We start from the raw sequence: 17058 nt of genomic DNA, 5'->3' as shown, positions 1-17058 counted from the left end.
GGTGAGATAAAGCTGGGTAATATTGGCATATATGTAGAAACCTACTCCGTATGTTTGGATGACATTCCCAAAGGATAGGAAATGGGAAGGGGTAAGGGTGGAGATTCAGGAACATGAAGTTAATATAAAACTGTTACAAAATCACTAGATTAGTTCGATAATAAGGGAGCCAGACAAATTTAAAACCACACAAGTGGATAACAATGGAGCTGTATTGAAGGAGAATGGTATGCTTGTCTGTGTTAAAAGCTGTAGACAAGTCAAGGAAGACGATGAAGGACAGTTTACCTCCTTCAAGCATTATGTAGGATATCATTTGTGACTTCAAAAGCCATTTCAGTATTGATTGGAGTGCTATAACATTTAGACAGGAATTTGAGAGATGACCACATGTAAAAAGACCTTGGGGAAGACATGAAGGTTGGCGATGGGGAGGCAGTAAATAAAGGATAGAGGGGCTAGAGTTTTATTTTAGGAAGATCCAAAAGTTACACTTGCTGCAGTCCTGCAAAGCTTCTGCATCTCCAAAACCTACATTATCCATAAGGTGAAAAGACAAAAGCATGAGTTACTTGGGAAATGCATTAATATCAAATTCCTCTGCCAAGTCACATGCCATCCGGACTTGACCATGTGTAATTGTTCTTTTATTGTTGCTTGGTGAAAATTCTGCAATTCCCTACCTAACAGCTTTGTGGATCACCTTCATCAAACAGTCAGCAGCAATCCAAGAACACCCACCTGCAGCTTCTCAAGGGAAGTACTATTGAAGTTTAACCTCCTACATCCATGTAACTTCCAGTAAAGAACGCTATTCAATTTCCCCTCATATGTGCAATAGTTTTGGCTTGTGGCATTTTCTGAAATAGAATGGGAAGAATTTCAGCCTCTGGAGAGGTGTATCCTTCTAGGCTCTGTTCGTGAACCAAGATGTCAGATCAATGATCACCGAAGTGTACTGAGAAAGTTCATTTGCTACTGAAGATTCATGATAAGGCATGTCACGTAAAGCTTCCAAAATTGCAAAGAAATCCAACCTGCGTCCCCTTCCCTCTACAGTGAATCCTCGTGAACTGATTCATGGACAATTACTGAATTTAGATTTGAACCCTACTTTGGGCAGCACACACCTGGATTATGTGATGTGGTGAACAGCACAGCTCATTAATTGGGACTTGTGGTTCTGCCATTCTCCTGGCTGCAGTGTGGACTGTGCCATTCTGTGTACCAGAGAACTTCTCAAAACTCACCAGAGAATGGTTCCACAAGTGAGAGATGTGTAGTGTCATTTATATCTGTTTACCACTCCATAATGCAATTATGATATAGAATAAGCAATGGATAAAGGAGCATTTTCTTATACCTGATGTCCAGTAATGCATTCAAGCAGCAATCATTCCAGGGGAGGTGATGGCCTAGTGGTATTATCACTGGACTCTTACTCCAGAGATCTAGATAATGTTGGGTTTGAACCCCGCCATGGCAGATGGTGGAATTTGAATTCAATAAAAATCTGGAATTAAGAATCTAATGATGACTGTGAATCCATTGTCAATTGTCAGAAAAACCCATCTGGTTCACGAAGGTCCTTTAGGGAAGGAAACTGCCACCTTACCTGGTCTGGTCTACATGTGACTCCAGACCCACAGCAACGTAGTTGACTCTCAACTGCCCTCTGGGCAATTAGGGATGGACAATAACTGCTGCCTGGCCAGCAACATCCTCATCCGTGAATGAATAAAGAATTAACCAGACAATAGGATCTACTTTGCCAATTTTGTCATCATGAAAAACAGTTTGCAGACAGCCGTGATCTCCCAGACATTCAGTCCAGTGTTACTGGCAACCTTTTCATCACCTAACTGCTTAATGTCCTTGTTAGTGCAGCCTTGATAAGAGAAATGGCCTTTTAGAAGTTGATTTTTGTCGAAACGGAATCTGCATGGGGAGGCCCTAAACCCTCTCCTCTGGTTGGGAGTGCTTGTTCAGAGCAGGGGTCAGAGAGTTGCCCACATTGGTGATGCTGCAGTGCAGAGAGAAGGCTAAAAGCCCCAAAGATTTTCTTCTCAAACTCAGAAAAGTCTATCATTCAGGTAATAAGATCTCGGGAAAGGAAGAGTAACCTATTTCTGGGTATTTTGCCCCCCAAATCTTGCTCAGTGACATTGCCACCTCTGGAATGGAGCCTGCTTCCTTCAGCCACTTCATAGTTTTTCAATGTGGTCATGTTATAAACATATAGGTTATTAGGGACTGCATTCCCACTGATATTTACATCTGTTGGAGCTGGGCTGTAAAAGGAGGGAGGAATGGCAAAAGGCAAGGTGACACTCATCCATCCTGACAAATTTTCTCACTATTTCTGCCACTAATAGCTTGGGTTTGGAATGGGATGAATTGGCATGTCTTATGTCTGTAGGCTAATGAATACTATCCTGCACCTCCTGCTTGTTTTCTGTTTTCTGTGACCTGTGACATCTTTGATTCTGCGGATGCACACCAAACACAATTCTAATTATCACAGATTTTTTGCCCAGATAATCTTAAAAAATTGGAGAAATATAAACAAAATAATACGTATTCTGGAAATCTTAAAGAGAAGCAAAGTTCTTAAAAAAACTCAGCAGGTCTACAGCTCAGTGTCTTTGGGGAGAGAAACACTTATAACATTTTGAGTTCAATAGGACTTGAGATCCGAAGAAGTCATATTTGTCTCTCAACGTCTGTTTCTCTCACCATGTGTGCTGTCAGGCATTTTCCAGCATTTCTTTTAAATCAAAAATGGCCTTTGTAGCGACCAAATGCAGTTTTCTCTCAATATGTCATGTTACAAATGTTGGCTTGTGTCTCCTCTTCATTCACAGTTCTGAACAACAGCTGAGACCCAGTAGAATCCCTGTAAGAAAAAGCGATGTGCTTCTATCCCAGGGAAATGTGCGACTAAACCCTAGCAAAGTCAGTCAGAATCCTGAGCTGAAAAGTGTGAAGTCAGATGTCCCTCAAGAAGAACCAAATGGATGTAAGTATATGATTCCTTGCATGAATTACAATCAACAGAAATAGCTCTCGATCTGAACTGGATGCTATCATTTTTTTGTGTGTAACTTTGAAAAGCGACCCTTAATTCCTACAGACTGCTTTCTCCTAATCAGTTTTTAATCTAGTCTGTTGTTCTCACTGCGAGTTGCATTGCATAATCTTCCCTTATATTCTGATGTATGAAATCTTGCCAAGAGCCTTAAAATCCATCAATATTCACTGCATTTTAGCTACTCAAAGACTTGTTTGGCACTGATATCCTTTTTAATATCTCTGCTAGTTACCATTCTTTTCTTCTCCATCTTGATGAATTGATGATATTCTTATATTGTGCCAATCTTATTAGATTAGATTATCTACAGTGTGGAAACAGGCCCTTCAGCCCAACAAGTCCACACTGTCCCTTGAAAAATCCCACCCAGACCCATCCCCCAATACCCCACACACCCCTGAACACTATGGGCAATTTAGCATGGCCAATCCACCTAGCCTGCACATCTTTGGACTGTGGGAGGAAACCGGAGCACCTGGAGAAAACCCACGCAGACACGGGGAGAATGTGCAAACTCCACACAGATAGTTGCCCGAGGCTGGAATCGAACCCAGGTCCTTGGTGCTGTGAGACAGCAATGCAAACCACTGAGCCACAATGCCACCAATTTCAATTTTGTTCAGTTAAGCGACCTGGTTTCTGTCAATACTGTTGCCTTTCTGTAAAATAAATCAAAAGTACTAATTTACCTAATATTCACCATTTTTTCCTTTCCTAGTTTTCTGCCATTCCTTACTTATCTTTTCAGTTTTCTTTGATTCATAGGTTTTAGAAATTTAGTTTGGAGCCTGATGTAGGATGGCCGAGGTAAGGGTAGCAGTTTCCTTCCCTAAAGGACATCAGTGAACCAGATGGGTTTTTCCCTGACATTCGACAATGGCTTCATGGTCATCATTAGATTCTCCATTCCAGATTTTTATTGATCACATTGAATTCCAATTTAACCATCTGCAAAGATGGGATTTGAACCTAGGTCCTTATAAAATTACCTGGGTCTCTGGATTAATAGTCCAGTGAGAATACCACTAGGCAGTGACCTCCCCAGAGTGGCTAGTTAGGGTGCAGGGAAGGTAAGATTCCAGATGAAAAGAGGGCAGGGTGCCAGATGGGCAGGGTCCAAGGTGAGCCGGGTGCTGGAGTTAATGATGGTAAGGTAAGTAATGCAGTGCTCAGGAAGGGAAGACATTGGGTTTGGCAGGAGCGTAGGTCAGATCAGATCAGGTTCACTCTGTTGGGAAGATTCATGAAATCGAGTCAGGTCAGGACGTGGATGTTGGAGTCAACATAATTCATTGTATGTGAAGCCTTTTGGGGTGTTTCTTATTGGCATATAAAATCTTGTTTCTTTTCTAATTATTGAATTGTCATCAGTTCTGTTTGAAAAGAATTGGTGGGATAGATTAAGAGGAAATATGACAACATTGTGAAGGTTATGTTACAAGGTTCATTTTTAAATATTTGGGTTCAGATGTTGAAGAAGTCACAGTTTGGTGTATAAATATTCACCAGATGGCTTATTTCTAATTTGACTTGGGTAAAGAGTGGAAAATAATCTGTGTATTTATTCCCTTCCTTGGCTTTCTGGACAGGTAGCATATTGGATTGCTCTGCTATGACTTTGTCGCCATCAGCACTGAAATGTAATTCTGAAGGTTCTGTGTCCACTATTAATGGTGAAGTAGAAACACAGCTGGATATTTCTGAGAAGGTATTCACATTTTTCCTGTCAGTTGTGGACCAGTTCTTGCCTCCAGGTCAAAAGATTCTTGGTTCAACTCTCATTTCCAAGACCTGAGTGCAAATTTAACTTGTGGGGAAGTGTTGCACTGTCAGGTGTCCTAGTATTCGAGGAGTTTAACTGAAATCCACCTACTTTCTCAGCGAAGTTTAAAAGATCCCATGGTACTGTTTGGAAGAACAATGTGGGAGCTACCTGCCAATTTATCCAGTGCATTAAAAAAGAACATGTGAAGATAATTACATTGTGTTTGTCAGGGTTTGCTGTGCACAGTTTAGCTGATATGTGGACCTTACTTTAGCTTGGTGACGACACATCAGAAATACTTATTTAGCTGTAGTGCATTTTGGGATGCCCACTTTGGGTGGGCATTAAAGGTAGTCTGCCAGTGCAAATATTTATTTCAAACTTGTTTAAAAATAAATCACAGTGCTTCTGTCCAGCACCGGTCAACCTAAATTGTCTCCAGTAACACAATTAAACTGTTTGCTTCACAGTTCTGTGATGGGTTTATATTTCTAATATAACTACAGTGGAGATTCCCCAAGCATGCCTCATTAATGTTATAAGGGAGGGCATCCAGCACTTCTCTTACTGAAAACTGGACACATTTTCTATATCATACTTTAATAAATGGTACCAAATATATGTCATTTCAGAATGCAAAATTACTCTATTCCTCATTCAAAGATTGCACCAGAATTAAATGTCAAATTTGACTTGATGTCAGATTTAATCTTGTAGCATTTGTTCTTTGTTGGTGTTTTTTTATTCTTGATCATGAGATGCTTCCCTAAATAATGTTAACTCTTAGGTTTTGGAGTAGATGTTAAATGTTAACTTAATAAAGAATTTTTGTTGCACAGAATAGTTGTATGTTCCTCGTAAAATTATTTAAGGAGCAGTGAAAATTTGGATGTTCAAGGCACTCTGCCAAGGGCATTGATTAACACCAGTGACTACTTTGTTTTCTCCTTTCTCCTCTGTACCATGCTGGGATTAGAGTCCTGGTGAATCACATAGCTAATTGCTGTTATAGGAGTCAATTACTTGGGAAATTATGAGAATAGATAAAGGGAGAGGGCTCAGCAGAGTTTATTAAAGTTTTCGGAGTATTGTAACAGGACAGAGAGAATGGAAAGGGTCAGAAATCTAACTTCACGCAGATTAGGGGACAGCTATCAGAAGGGGGACAGTCAACACAGGACTGAGGGTTTTGAACTTACAAGCATGCCGTATATGAAACAAGGTAAAGGACCTTGTAGCGCAGATTGAAATTGGCAAGTATGATGCTGTGTGTGTCACAGACATGGCTGCCAGGGGATCAGGGCTAACAACTAAGTATCCAAGGATACCTGTCCTATTGAGAGGACAAGCAGATGGGCACAGCAGGTGGGGTTGCCTTGTTAGTAAGAAATGAAATTAAATTGATATTAAGAAATGACATAGAGTCGAAAGATGTGGAATCTATGTCAGTAGAGGAACTGCAAAGGAGAAAGACCCTGATGAGAGTTGTGTACAGTCCTCCTGGCAGCTGTTGGGATTTTGTAAAGAAAATAAATTACGAGATAGAAAGGTTTGTAAGAAAGGCACTATGTCAATAATCAATATGCAGGTGGACTGGGAAAATCAGGCTGGTAGCAGATCCCAAGAAAAGGAATTCGGGGAAAATCTATGGGATGGGTTTCTGGAGCAGCTTGTGGCATAGCCCACTGGGGAACAGGCAATTCTGGATTTGATGATGTGTAATGAGACAGATTTAATTAGGGAGCTGAAGGTGAAGGGACTTTACAGGGTAGTGATGACAATGTGATAGAATTCACCCTGCAGCTTGAGAGAGAGAAGCTTGAATAGGATGTAACATTATTACAATTGAGTAAAAGTAAGTACAAAGACATGAGGGAGGAGCTGGCCAGAGTTGATTGGAAGGGGAGCCTAGCGGGGAAGACAGTGGAGCAGTAGTGGCAGAGTTTCTGGGGGTAATTTGGAAAGCACAGCAGAAATTCATCCCAAGGAAGAAGAGCCATACTATTGGGAGGATGAGGCAACCGTGGCTGACAAGGGAAGTCAGGGACCTCATAAAGGCAAAAGAAAAAGCATACAATGTGGTGAAGGTAAGTGAGAGGCCAGAGGATTGGGAATCCTTTAAAAAACACGGAGGATAACTAAAGTGATAATAACTGGGAGAAGATGAAATTGGAGAGTAAACTAGTTCGTAATATAGAAGAAGATTGCAAGAATATTTTTCGATTTCTAAATGGTAAGAGAGAGGTAAGAGTGGACATTGGATTGTTGGAAAATGAGGCTGGAGTGATGAGGAATAAAGAAATGGCAGAGGAACTGAACAGGTACTTTGTATTAGTTTTCACAGTGGAAGCATGACAGAGCTTCAAGAGATTCAGGGGTCATGAGAAAGTGCTGGGGAATCTGAAAGGTCTGAAGGCAATAAATCACCAGGACCTGATGGACCACACCTCAGAGTTCTGAAGGAGATTCCTGAAAAGATTGTAGAGGCATTGGTGGTAATATTTCAAGAATCACTGGAGTCAATGAGGTCCCAAAGGACTGAAAAGTGGCTGATATAACACCCCAGTTTAAGAAGAAAGGGAGAATGAAGACTGAAAATTATTGTAAAAACTGAAAGAACTGCAGATGTTGTAAATCAGGAACAAAAACAAAGTTGCCAGAAAAGCTCAGCAGGTCTGGTGGCATATGTGAAGAAAAAAACAAAGTTAACGTTTTGGGTCTGCTGACCCTTCCTCAGAACTGAAAATTATTGGCTGGCTAGCCTGACCTCAGTCGTTGGTAAGATTTTCGAGTCTGTTATTAAGGATGAGATTGCAGTGTACTTACAGCCCTATATTAGTAAAATAGGGCTGAGTCAGCACCGCTCATCAAAGAAAGGTCATGCCTGACAAATCTGTTAGAATCCGTCGAGAAGGTAACAAGCAAGTTAGACAAAGGGGAACCAGTAGATGTGATCCATTTGTGTTTCCAGAAGGCTTTTGACAAGGTGTCCTACAGGTGGCTGCTAAATAAAATAAAAGCCCATGGTATTAGGGAGAAGGTATTGGCACTGATAAAGGATTGGCTAACTGGCAGAAGACAGAGAGTGGACATAAAGGAGGGTTTATCAGAATTGGCAGCCAGTGACTAAGGGGAGTTTCACAGGGGTCCATATTGGGGCCACAACTATTCACATTATACATTAAAGATTTGGACAAAGAAACTGAAGGCATTGTTGTTACATTTGAAGGTGACACAAAGAAAGGCTGGGTCGTGTTGAAGAAGCAGGAAGGCTGCTCAAGGACTTGGACAGGATGGAGACTGAGCAAAGAAGTGGCTGATGATATCCCAATGTGGAAAAGTGTGAGGTTATACACTTTGGTAGGAAGAATAGAGGCATAGACTATTCTCTAAATGTGGAGAGGCTTCAAAAATATGAAGCACAAGAGGACTTGGGAGTCTTAGTTCAGGATTCTCTTAAGAGTAACGTGCAAGTTCAATTGGCAGATAAGGCAAATGCAATGTTAGCATTCAATTCAAGCAGACTAGAATACAACAGCAAAAATGTATTGCTAAGGCTATACAAGGATCTTGTCAGACAGCATTTGGAATATTGTGAGCAGTTTTGGGCCCTGTATCTAAGGAAGGATGTGCTGGTGTTGGAGATGTCCAGAGGAGGTTCACAAGAATGATCCTGGGGATGAAAAGCTTGTCATATGAGGCAGGGTTGAGGACTCTAGATGTGCACTCGATGGAGTTTGGAAGGTTCAGGTGTATCTGATTGAAACTTATGAATACTGAGAGGCCTGGCTAGAGTGGATGTGGACAAGTTTCTTTCACTAGCAAGAGAGACCAGGCTGCATGGGCACATCCTCAGAGTGAAGGGACAACTCATCAGAACTGAGATGAGGATGAATTTCTTCAGCCTGAGGGTGGGGAATCTGGGGAACTCATTGTTGCAGAAAGCTGTAGAGACCAAGTCATTCAGTGTATTTATGACAGAGATAGATAGTTTCTTGATTGGTAAAGGGATCAAAGGTTACAGGGAGAAGGCAGGAGAATGGGGTTGATAATTGTTTCAGAAAGGTTAAAAATACACTTCAACTTGCAGAAATTGACCAGTCCATGTAATACACAAGGTGAGTATCCAGGTGGTTGTGTAAACAGGCTTGGATTAGACATGCCTATGTAATGGAAATTCTCTAGTTGATTTCCTGCTTCATTTTGTACAACTGGAAACTGTATTTCCAATTTTTGTAAGTGAATTGCTGTAGGTCTGCTGTTATTTTGGTCTTAAGTGGGGATGTCTTTAAATATATGTTTGATCGGCAGCTGCATTTGAGTAGGCAAACACTGCCTTGTATTATCTGAATTATTTACCATTACTTCAGTTCTGAATCTTGTGTCTTGTAATATGTTGTGAAATTTTAATTTGAAATGATTCGGGGACTGATGTCCTCCTGTTCAGTGGTTAGGTTTAAGCCATCAAGGTTAAGAGTAAGTCAAGTCAGTAAGCCATTCGGTTACACTAATCCTAGCCTTGATGCTCAAGAGCAGATTTATGTTGTCCTTTCTTTTATGTTGTCCTTTCTTGAAAAGAAGCAGCTTTGTTGTTATCCGTATTTTGTAAGGTCAAAAATCACACGATACCAAGTTATAGCCCAACAGGTTTATTTGAAGCCACAAGCTTTCAGAGTCTCACTTCTTCATGTGACACTTGAAGAAGCAGTGAGACTCCGAAAACTTGCACGATTTCAAATGAACTTGTTGCACTATAAGTTGGCGTTGTGTGATTTTTGACCTTGTCCACTCCAGCCCAACACCGGCACCTCCACGTCATCTTCTGTAAGGAAGAGGATTTCTGAAAAGGTACTGTTTGTCGGAGTCCCAGAAATAAGCTTTCCTGCCAGTTGACACAGGAAAGTGCCAAGTGCCTTTTTTAGGTGGTCGTTTAGGATACTTGAAGATTGTTAACATGGTTAATGTAGCATTGGGATGTTTCACAGGCACCCTTGAGTTGCAGGATATAGTTTTGTGAAGCTAGACATTTTTTTCTCTATTTTCCATCCAGGCAATGTGAATGAGAAACCATTTGTAGCCTACATTATGTAGTTTCTAACAGTTAATATATCTCCTATGGCATTGTGTGTTAGGTGATGGAACATTTTACAGTAACAACTCACCACATTCAGCTGGCACTAGAGTAAAGCCTTGCTGATTAAAATTAATTTCCAATCTCAAACTCAATTTAGCATTAGTTGCTTTTGCTCCTATTGCATTTGTTTCATATCCATTTTTCTGTAACTTATCTACATATCCCTTTCTCCATTTTATTCCCCAATCAAAAAGATTCACTTTGGTATCAATCCTATTTTGGAATATTATCAACTTTTTCCTTCATGCCTTCCCTGTTTTATGAAATGTTCACTATTTGCATCAGTCTCGTGTTCATTGAAAAATAGCTGTTTTGTTGTAAATATTATAAAACGTCAAGTCAGCAAAACAACTAGTATTTAAAAAAAAATAAAAGTGGGCCAAAGTATCTTACATACTAATGTTTGATCTATTTATTGAGCTGATGTGGGATTTGGATGAATATTTTGTTTTTAAAAAAACATGCGTTAATTTCAATGTATTTTAAGAAAAACCTGAAATGTGCTCTACTTTCCTTTCCCACAATATATTTGTTTACTGTCACTTAACTTCATGGAATATTTTCAATAGTCGCTGGTTTTACGCACAATTTGTAAAGGATCCAGCGTGATTGAACACAAATGAAAATTGGACAGGAAAGATTTAAATCATGTGCAATTAAAAGGTATTTGAGTAGTTCTGATTATTATTATAATAGTTTTTGTACTTTTTCAACAGCTTTCTTTGGCAACAGGAACAGAGCAGATGCCTGCATATAGACAGATATTTTCATTTTGTACGGAGGGCTGATACTACAATTGTACTATTTCTATGGTTTGTATTAAAAATCTTTATTATGTATACTGTAAACCTACCTGAATTGAGTGTGCCTGTTCACCTTTACACCCGCATGTTTAAGTTGGTGGACAGACATTGTGTCAATGTGCTTTCAATGTAATGTTATTCTCATCAGGTAATAAACCAAGAGTATTTTGTGTAGCATCTTTGGTCAAAGTAAAACCTTTTCACTGTTAGTTTAAAAACACTTGTCCAATTCTTAATATTGATTTCCAAACCTTTCATTAGAAACTGGATGGCTTAAGGCAATGACTACACTTAGCAGCAGTTATGTCCCAGTGAAGAAGTAACAGAGCTGATTTTACAGACCCTTGTGCCTTGTATCATGGCTGTACTTCCCTGGATGGGTGTCAGAGCTAGAAAATAGAAGTGATGATCCTGATTGTGTGGTCTCTAATTCTGTATTTATTTCTATCTATATTTATGTCATATTTATGATGCGCTGGGGTTTCACAAAGTATTGAAAATAAAATTGATCTAATTTTGTTTTTGTTATAGTATTGCAGCATTAACAGAGCTTAGACTAAGTCAGAAAAACTAAAGATCTGCAGATGTTCGAAATCAGAAACAAAAACAGAAGTTGCAGGAAAAGTTCAGGTCTGGCAGCATCTGTGGAGTTGGAACAGAGTTAATGTTTTGGTTCTGCAGAAGAGTCACTGTTTCTCTCTCCAGTGATGCTGCCATACCTGCAGAGTTTTCCCAGCAATTTCTGGTTTTGTTAGGCTAAGGCAGAACTGAGCGATAAGCATCGCATGTCATAAAACAGGGGAAGGTAGGAAGGAAAGAGACAGACTGATGGTAATATTCTGAAATAGGATAGCTTAAAAAAATGTTTTTTTGAATAGGGAATAAATTTTACCAAATGATATATAGACAAATTAGAGATGCAAAGTGAGGTATAAAACAAAAGAAAGAGGAGTAGGAGTCAGCCATACAGCCTGTGCTTTGTATTTCAGTCAAATCACGGCCACGCTTTCCCATCAGATCCATTTTCCCATGTTAGTCCCTTCCCCTTGATTCTCTTCTTAGCCAAAGCTCAGGCAATCTCAGATTGGATTATGCCCTTTGAGCATCCTGCATGTGAATGGGGGCTTCAATTGTTCATAAATAAACAGGGAAAATGTAATGAATGTAATAAAGGGGGGGAGGGGTTCTATAATCTGTCTAGGACCTGCTTTCTTTGTCAATATATTTTTAGTTTAGAGGGCAAAGAGACAGTGTTAGCTTTAGTCCTAAGAAATTAGCCAGGAAAGTCAGCAGTAAAGTAAGATGAATATCTTCAAAAAGATGACTATACCATAAGTAATTTAAAATAAATTATATTGTAAAAGAGAGCAGTTTAAAACATCACTTGACTGGAGAAAGCCAACTTTGATTAGATTAAACAAAAACAAACCAGTGCTCGCTAGATAAATTGGCAATAAAAGTTGACAGTTAAAACCATGAATAAAAATTGGGGAATATTCAGTCAGAGGACGACTAGAATCTGTTTGAATGTGTCTACAAAAGAAAAGATTGTGTAACAACTGAAACAGATAAATGAAACTCTTTAAGAAAAAAACAATTCACATATGTCAGGCTAAAAAGAAAATCGATTGCAAGAAAGAAAAGGATTTATGAAGCTCATAAAGAGGTGATCAGTGAGAAATTGACAGTCAACATTAAAAACTTAGTAATTTGAGTTTTTAACACACAGGAATAGTTTTAAAAATGATTCAGTATAATGAAGGATATCTTATGTTTCTGAATGTGTTGTGTCAATACTCCGTACAGGATGGAAATGAAAGTGTGGAGATGGGGAAATTTGATAGGATGAGCAAAGATAAAGTAGATTTGTAAGAAACTGAAACAATAATGCAGAGATTCTGATCTACATGTGAGTCCAGTTTAAGCGATATTATTCACTCTTAATTCCTCTGGGAAACTTGGGGTTGGCAATAAATACTGTCGTGCTGGTATTGCGCAAACTATACACATTCCTATTTAAATTCTACACCAGTATAAGATAGAGGTTGAACTTGGGTTATAGGAGTTGCAATATCAAAACTTGCAGATGACATTAAAATGCAAAGCTGAGTTAACATAGAAATGGATTGTAAATAATCCTGGAAAGCATGGGCATGTTAGTATTTTGGACAGATAGCGAATGAAATTCTATAAGGGGCTATGAAAGGTGATGCAATCTAGGAGAAAAATGAGAGAACATTTCCATTACATAATAAAACCAAATGGGAAGGTGGGAGCTGTGGTGGATTTATAGATTGGGGTTCAGGTACAGAGGCCTTTGAAAATAGGAGGTCATTGTATAAAACATTTGAGATCCCAAGTTTTATTAATTGAATTACTGCATAAAAAATAGCTAATGCTAAATCCATACAAATTATTGTTTAAGCTGCATTTGGAATATAGTGTTTAACATTGGTTCTGTTTTTCAGGAAGCACAATAAACTAATGGAGAAGACGTGAAAGATGGAACTAAAGATAAGAAATGGAGTATTTTCTTTAAGACAAAGAGTTTTAAGAGAAGATCTGATTAAAGTGTACAATAATATTCCAGGTGGAAACCTGAGTCATAAAGACTTGTAGAAAATGATGATGAAAAGAGAATCCACAGTAGCTTTTAAAAGAAATTAGATAAATATGTGAAAAATAAAACATTTAAAAATATAGAGTGAGGGTAAAGCAATTAAACTGAATGCATAGCTCCTACAGAAAGGTAACATGGGCTTGATGGGCCAAATGGCCACCTCAGCTGACATTTTATGCCTTGAGAAGGTTGATTCCATGCTTGGAAGCTTGAATAGTTTGCCGTATCACACTTGGCACAAACAATGAACATAGTTTAACAAGCAAAGCAGTGCAAATGATTATACTGGAGTTGCTGCAAATCGACTTCTCACAACTAATATGTCATCGTTGTTGGAAATGCCATTCACAAATTTTCAAAATTGTTCTGTAAAAAGATTATGGCATTTTAAAACAAATGTTTAATATAGCACATTATGGTTTCCAAGATTTTTAACATGATTTCTCAGTTGATCTTTCATAGCAGCCAAAATTACTAACAATGTCAGAAATGGCAAAGTATCTAACGATGTCTCAACATACACATTTAGAGATTACATGATGTTGTAACACAATCACAGCAGTGTTACAGTGGTGTACATAGCATAAGCACTAAACTTGTTAAAATTTGGGACATATTTGAGACCATAAGCTTTATCGTGAATAGATTTTGTTGGGACTATTGGCATATAACAGTTTATTTATTCCTATACTAAACACAGGTTTTCAGTTTTTTTCTACTTTTTTCATTAAACTCTCTGTTCTGAAGTCTTGTTGCAGCTTCACACTATGTGCTCCATTGCTTGGATATCAATTGGTTCAATCCTGGAGTAGCACTACAGATTTGTATCTGAACTCTATGGTGTTGTAAATTGAAATTTTGTGGTCTCTATAGTCAGCACATCTTGTCATACACAGTATAGCTTCATGATCATTTGTTCGGTTAAGAAAATACCATTAAATGCACATTTTACCATTTTAATTGTTTGTGACTGCCCAAAAGTGATACCTACCTGATATCTCAGTTAGTTCTATTACCAGAACAAGAGTTTATCAATGTTATACTTGTATTATATCAAGCTATTCTGTAGCTGTTCCATCTTGTGCAGTGTGCCTTGCCCCCTCAGTTTTGCAGTTCACTAATCCAGTCTCAGTATTTGAAGCTCTGCCTGCAAAACAGCAACTCCAGCCTAAAATAAGCTTCTGTACCAACCCTGTTTTGACATAATAAAGCATTCCACTGAAAATGCTCCTATTGAGCAGTCTTTCTACTGCATTATATCAATTTAATAAAATGTCACACAAGTGCCTTCTGGAAAAGTCAGAAATCATTATTTGTTCCAGCACTAAAACAGCCTATTTGGCAACAGGTTCTGTTGATAGAAAATGACTGATTCAACTATTTCATTATTCTGATCCTTGATTACTTTACACCGCTTTTGAATATTTGACTTGTTTCTACTTTAGAATTCATTACTGATGTGGTTGCTGTTAGTTTTAAAATATGCATTTGACAAATTTCTGAAATTTAAGCATTTCCTTTTTTAAATCAAGAAATGGAGCACGTAATATATAAACTCTAGATGGAAATCTAAAAAGCTATCTTTTGAGACCAACTGTTGTACAAAATTATCTTTTGTATTATTCTGTGAATCTAGGGTAACATGATTGTGGAAATGGTTATAATGAAATGTATCTGTAATCTATGTGGAAGCAATGTACATCTGAGTTAAAAACATTTTAGTTATTCGTATGATGCGGTCATTTAGGCATGATATCTTTATCTTTCATCAATAGGCCAAGCAATGCAAACTTCAGTTGTGCAAATGACACTTACTCAGATTTCATTCTTTGCATCAAATGTTTAATAACTACTAACATCACTGGTTGTGGTAATAACAATATTGATCAAAAGAAACATTAGTCTTTGTACTGGTTTGAGTTCCCCCGTAATTATTTATAGTAAATTTGTGTGCAACTTAGATCAAGACCTGGCTAAAACTGAAAGATATCTGATTGAGTGTCAGCTTCATTTCCTCATCTGTGTCTTTTGAATACAAATTATTTGATTCACTTAATATATTTGCACAATTGAAAATTTTGAGATACATTTTTGCTTTTGTAATACTTGAATTTTTATGATGGAATCTTTCTCTCTATACAAAATTTGGTAGGAAATGTAAGGTAACTGAGTTTATATACTTTTTTTCTTTCTAAGAATGTGTTTGTATCTTTCTGGCAAAATTTTAATATTTTTCATAATAGTTCGGAATAAACCTAGTTTTATTTTACTTTGGAAAATGTGTACTGACAAACTGAAATCAAACCCCTATTATGAACGAGCTTGGATCTTTCCTCTCTTCCTTGTACTGGAATGCAATTTATGCCCTTCTCTTACAAACTCAATGTGTAATTTATGTGTAGCTTAAAATTACAACTCATAAAGTTCTTAATAACTACTTTTGTCTGGATGTGGATACAACCAACTTTTTTGATGGAATCTGCTGTCACACAGAATTCCTATGTTTAGAAACAAGATGCTTAAGGTTTTCATGGTGTTTAAGAGATGTCCTGTCATAGATTGCATTTTTCACGGTGACTTACACCTACAAATAATGCTTTACTATTAAAACCTACCACAAGATTGCAATTTCCATGTTAAGCACAATATAAAAGTTGGTTTTGCGTTCCTTTTGAGATCTGCGTTCATTCTTTTCATTGTCTAGGTTTCTAACTGGATAAAAGAATAGAGTAGGGGAAGTTTCAAAAGCTTATCCAGCTGCACTATAAGTATCATGAGTCATGGTAATTATAGGTTTACTTGCAAATTAGTACTTAGATTCCATAAACTATTATTTCATATCTCAACGTACGTAAATATGAAAAATTTCCATGGGCAAGCACTTCTTTGAGATACTCATCAGTGATATAAGATTTGCTGAAAGTAATATCCTATTTGATGGATTGCTTTTCTTCTGTAAACTAAATATTGTACATATTTACAAAAAAATAACTACTATTGCAAAAATACTAAATGTTATAATTCACATGTTTTAAGAATGTAACTTGATGTTTAAGAATTGAGATTTTTAAATGTAAAATAATGGAAGCATCTGGTTTGGGAGGCTTTTAAATAGACTTAAAGTGAGTGCAATTCAAAGAGTAACCTGTGTTTAAGTAACACGCCAGAGTTAGAGAAGAAATAAAGAATAAGTAGTCCTGTCTTCAGCACGGTGCCAGGACTGGGAGGATTGCAGACTTTTTTGTTCTTTCACAGTATTCTGATCCCAAATAGGGTCAGACAAAAATAGAAATTGTTGAAGAAACTCAGGAAGTCTGGTAGCAAATGTGGAGAGAAAGCAGAGTTAATGTTTCAAGAACAGTGACCTTTCTTCAGAACTAGAACAAATATCACTGGACTTGAAACATTAACCCATTTTTCTCTCCACAGGTGCAAGTAGACCTGCTGAATTTCTGCAGCAAGTTCTGTTTCTTTTTGGTTAAATGTCTGGCATCTGAGATTTTTTGTTTTATTTTAGTACTACTGGAGAAGAAAGTTATCTGGCTTGATTGATTTTTTTTGATTAATCAGTTAATGTGGTGGTTAGTTGCTCAGACTTATTCACGCAAGGCTGCAGATTTTCTTTAACAACAAAGCAGAAGTTTA

At 37.8% G+C, this 17058-nt stretch overlaps 1 protein-coding gene across 7 annotated transcripts in view; it reads left to right on the top strand.

Moving 5' to 3' along the window:
• Positions 1-16088, top strand: part of agbl5 (AGBL carboxypeptidase 5) — a 107832-nt gene extending 91744 nt beyond the window's left edge. For 4 of the 7 annotated variants that reach the window (XM_048530618.2, XM_048530616.2, XM_048530617.2 and 1 more), the window contains 4 exons: positions 2865-3019; positions 4681-4799; positions 10707-10802; positions 13262-16088. In XM_048530618.2, coding sequence (XP_048386575.1) covers positions 2865-3019; positions 4681-4799; positions 10707-10778 — 346 coding nt within the window. In that variant the 3' untranslated portion in view covers positions 10779-10802; positions 13262-16088. Of the gene's footprint in view, positions 1-2864; positions 3020-4680; positions 4800-10706; positions 10803-13261 lie in introns of those variants that run through there. The other 3 variants (XR_007247529.2, XM_048530623.2, XM_059645663.1) reach the window with 3 other exon arrangements.
• Positions 16089-17058: the final 970 nt, after the last annotated feature.

This window comes from Stegostoma tigrinum, chromosome 4, assembly GCF_030684315.1.
Source record: "Stegostoma tigrinum isolate sSteTig4 chromosome 4, sSteTig4.hap1, whole genome shotgun sequence".
NCBI classification, from domain to species: domain Eukaryota; kingdom Metazoa; phylum Chordata; class Chondrichthyes; order Orectolobiformes; family Stegostomatidae; genus Stegostoma; species Stegostoma tigrinum.
This window is presented reverse-complemented; position numbering and strand designations above follow the sequence as displayed.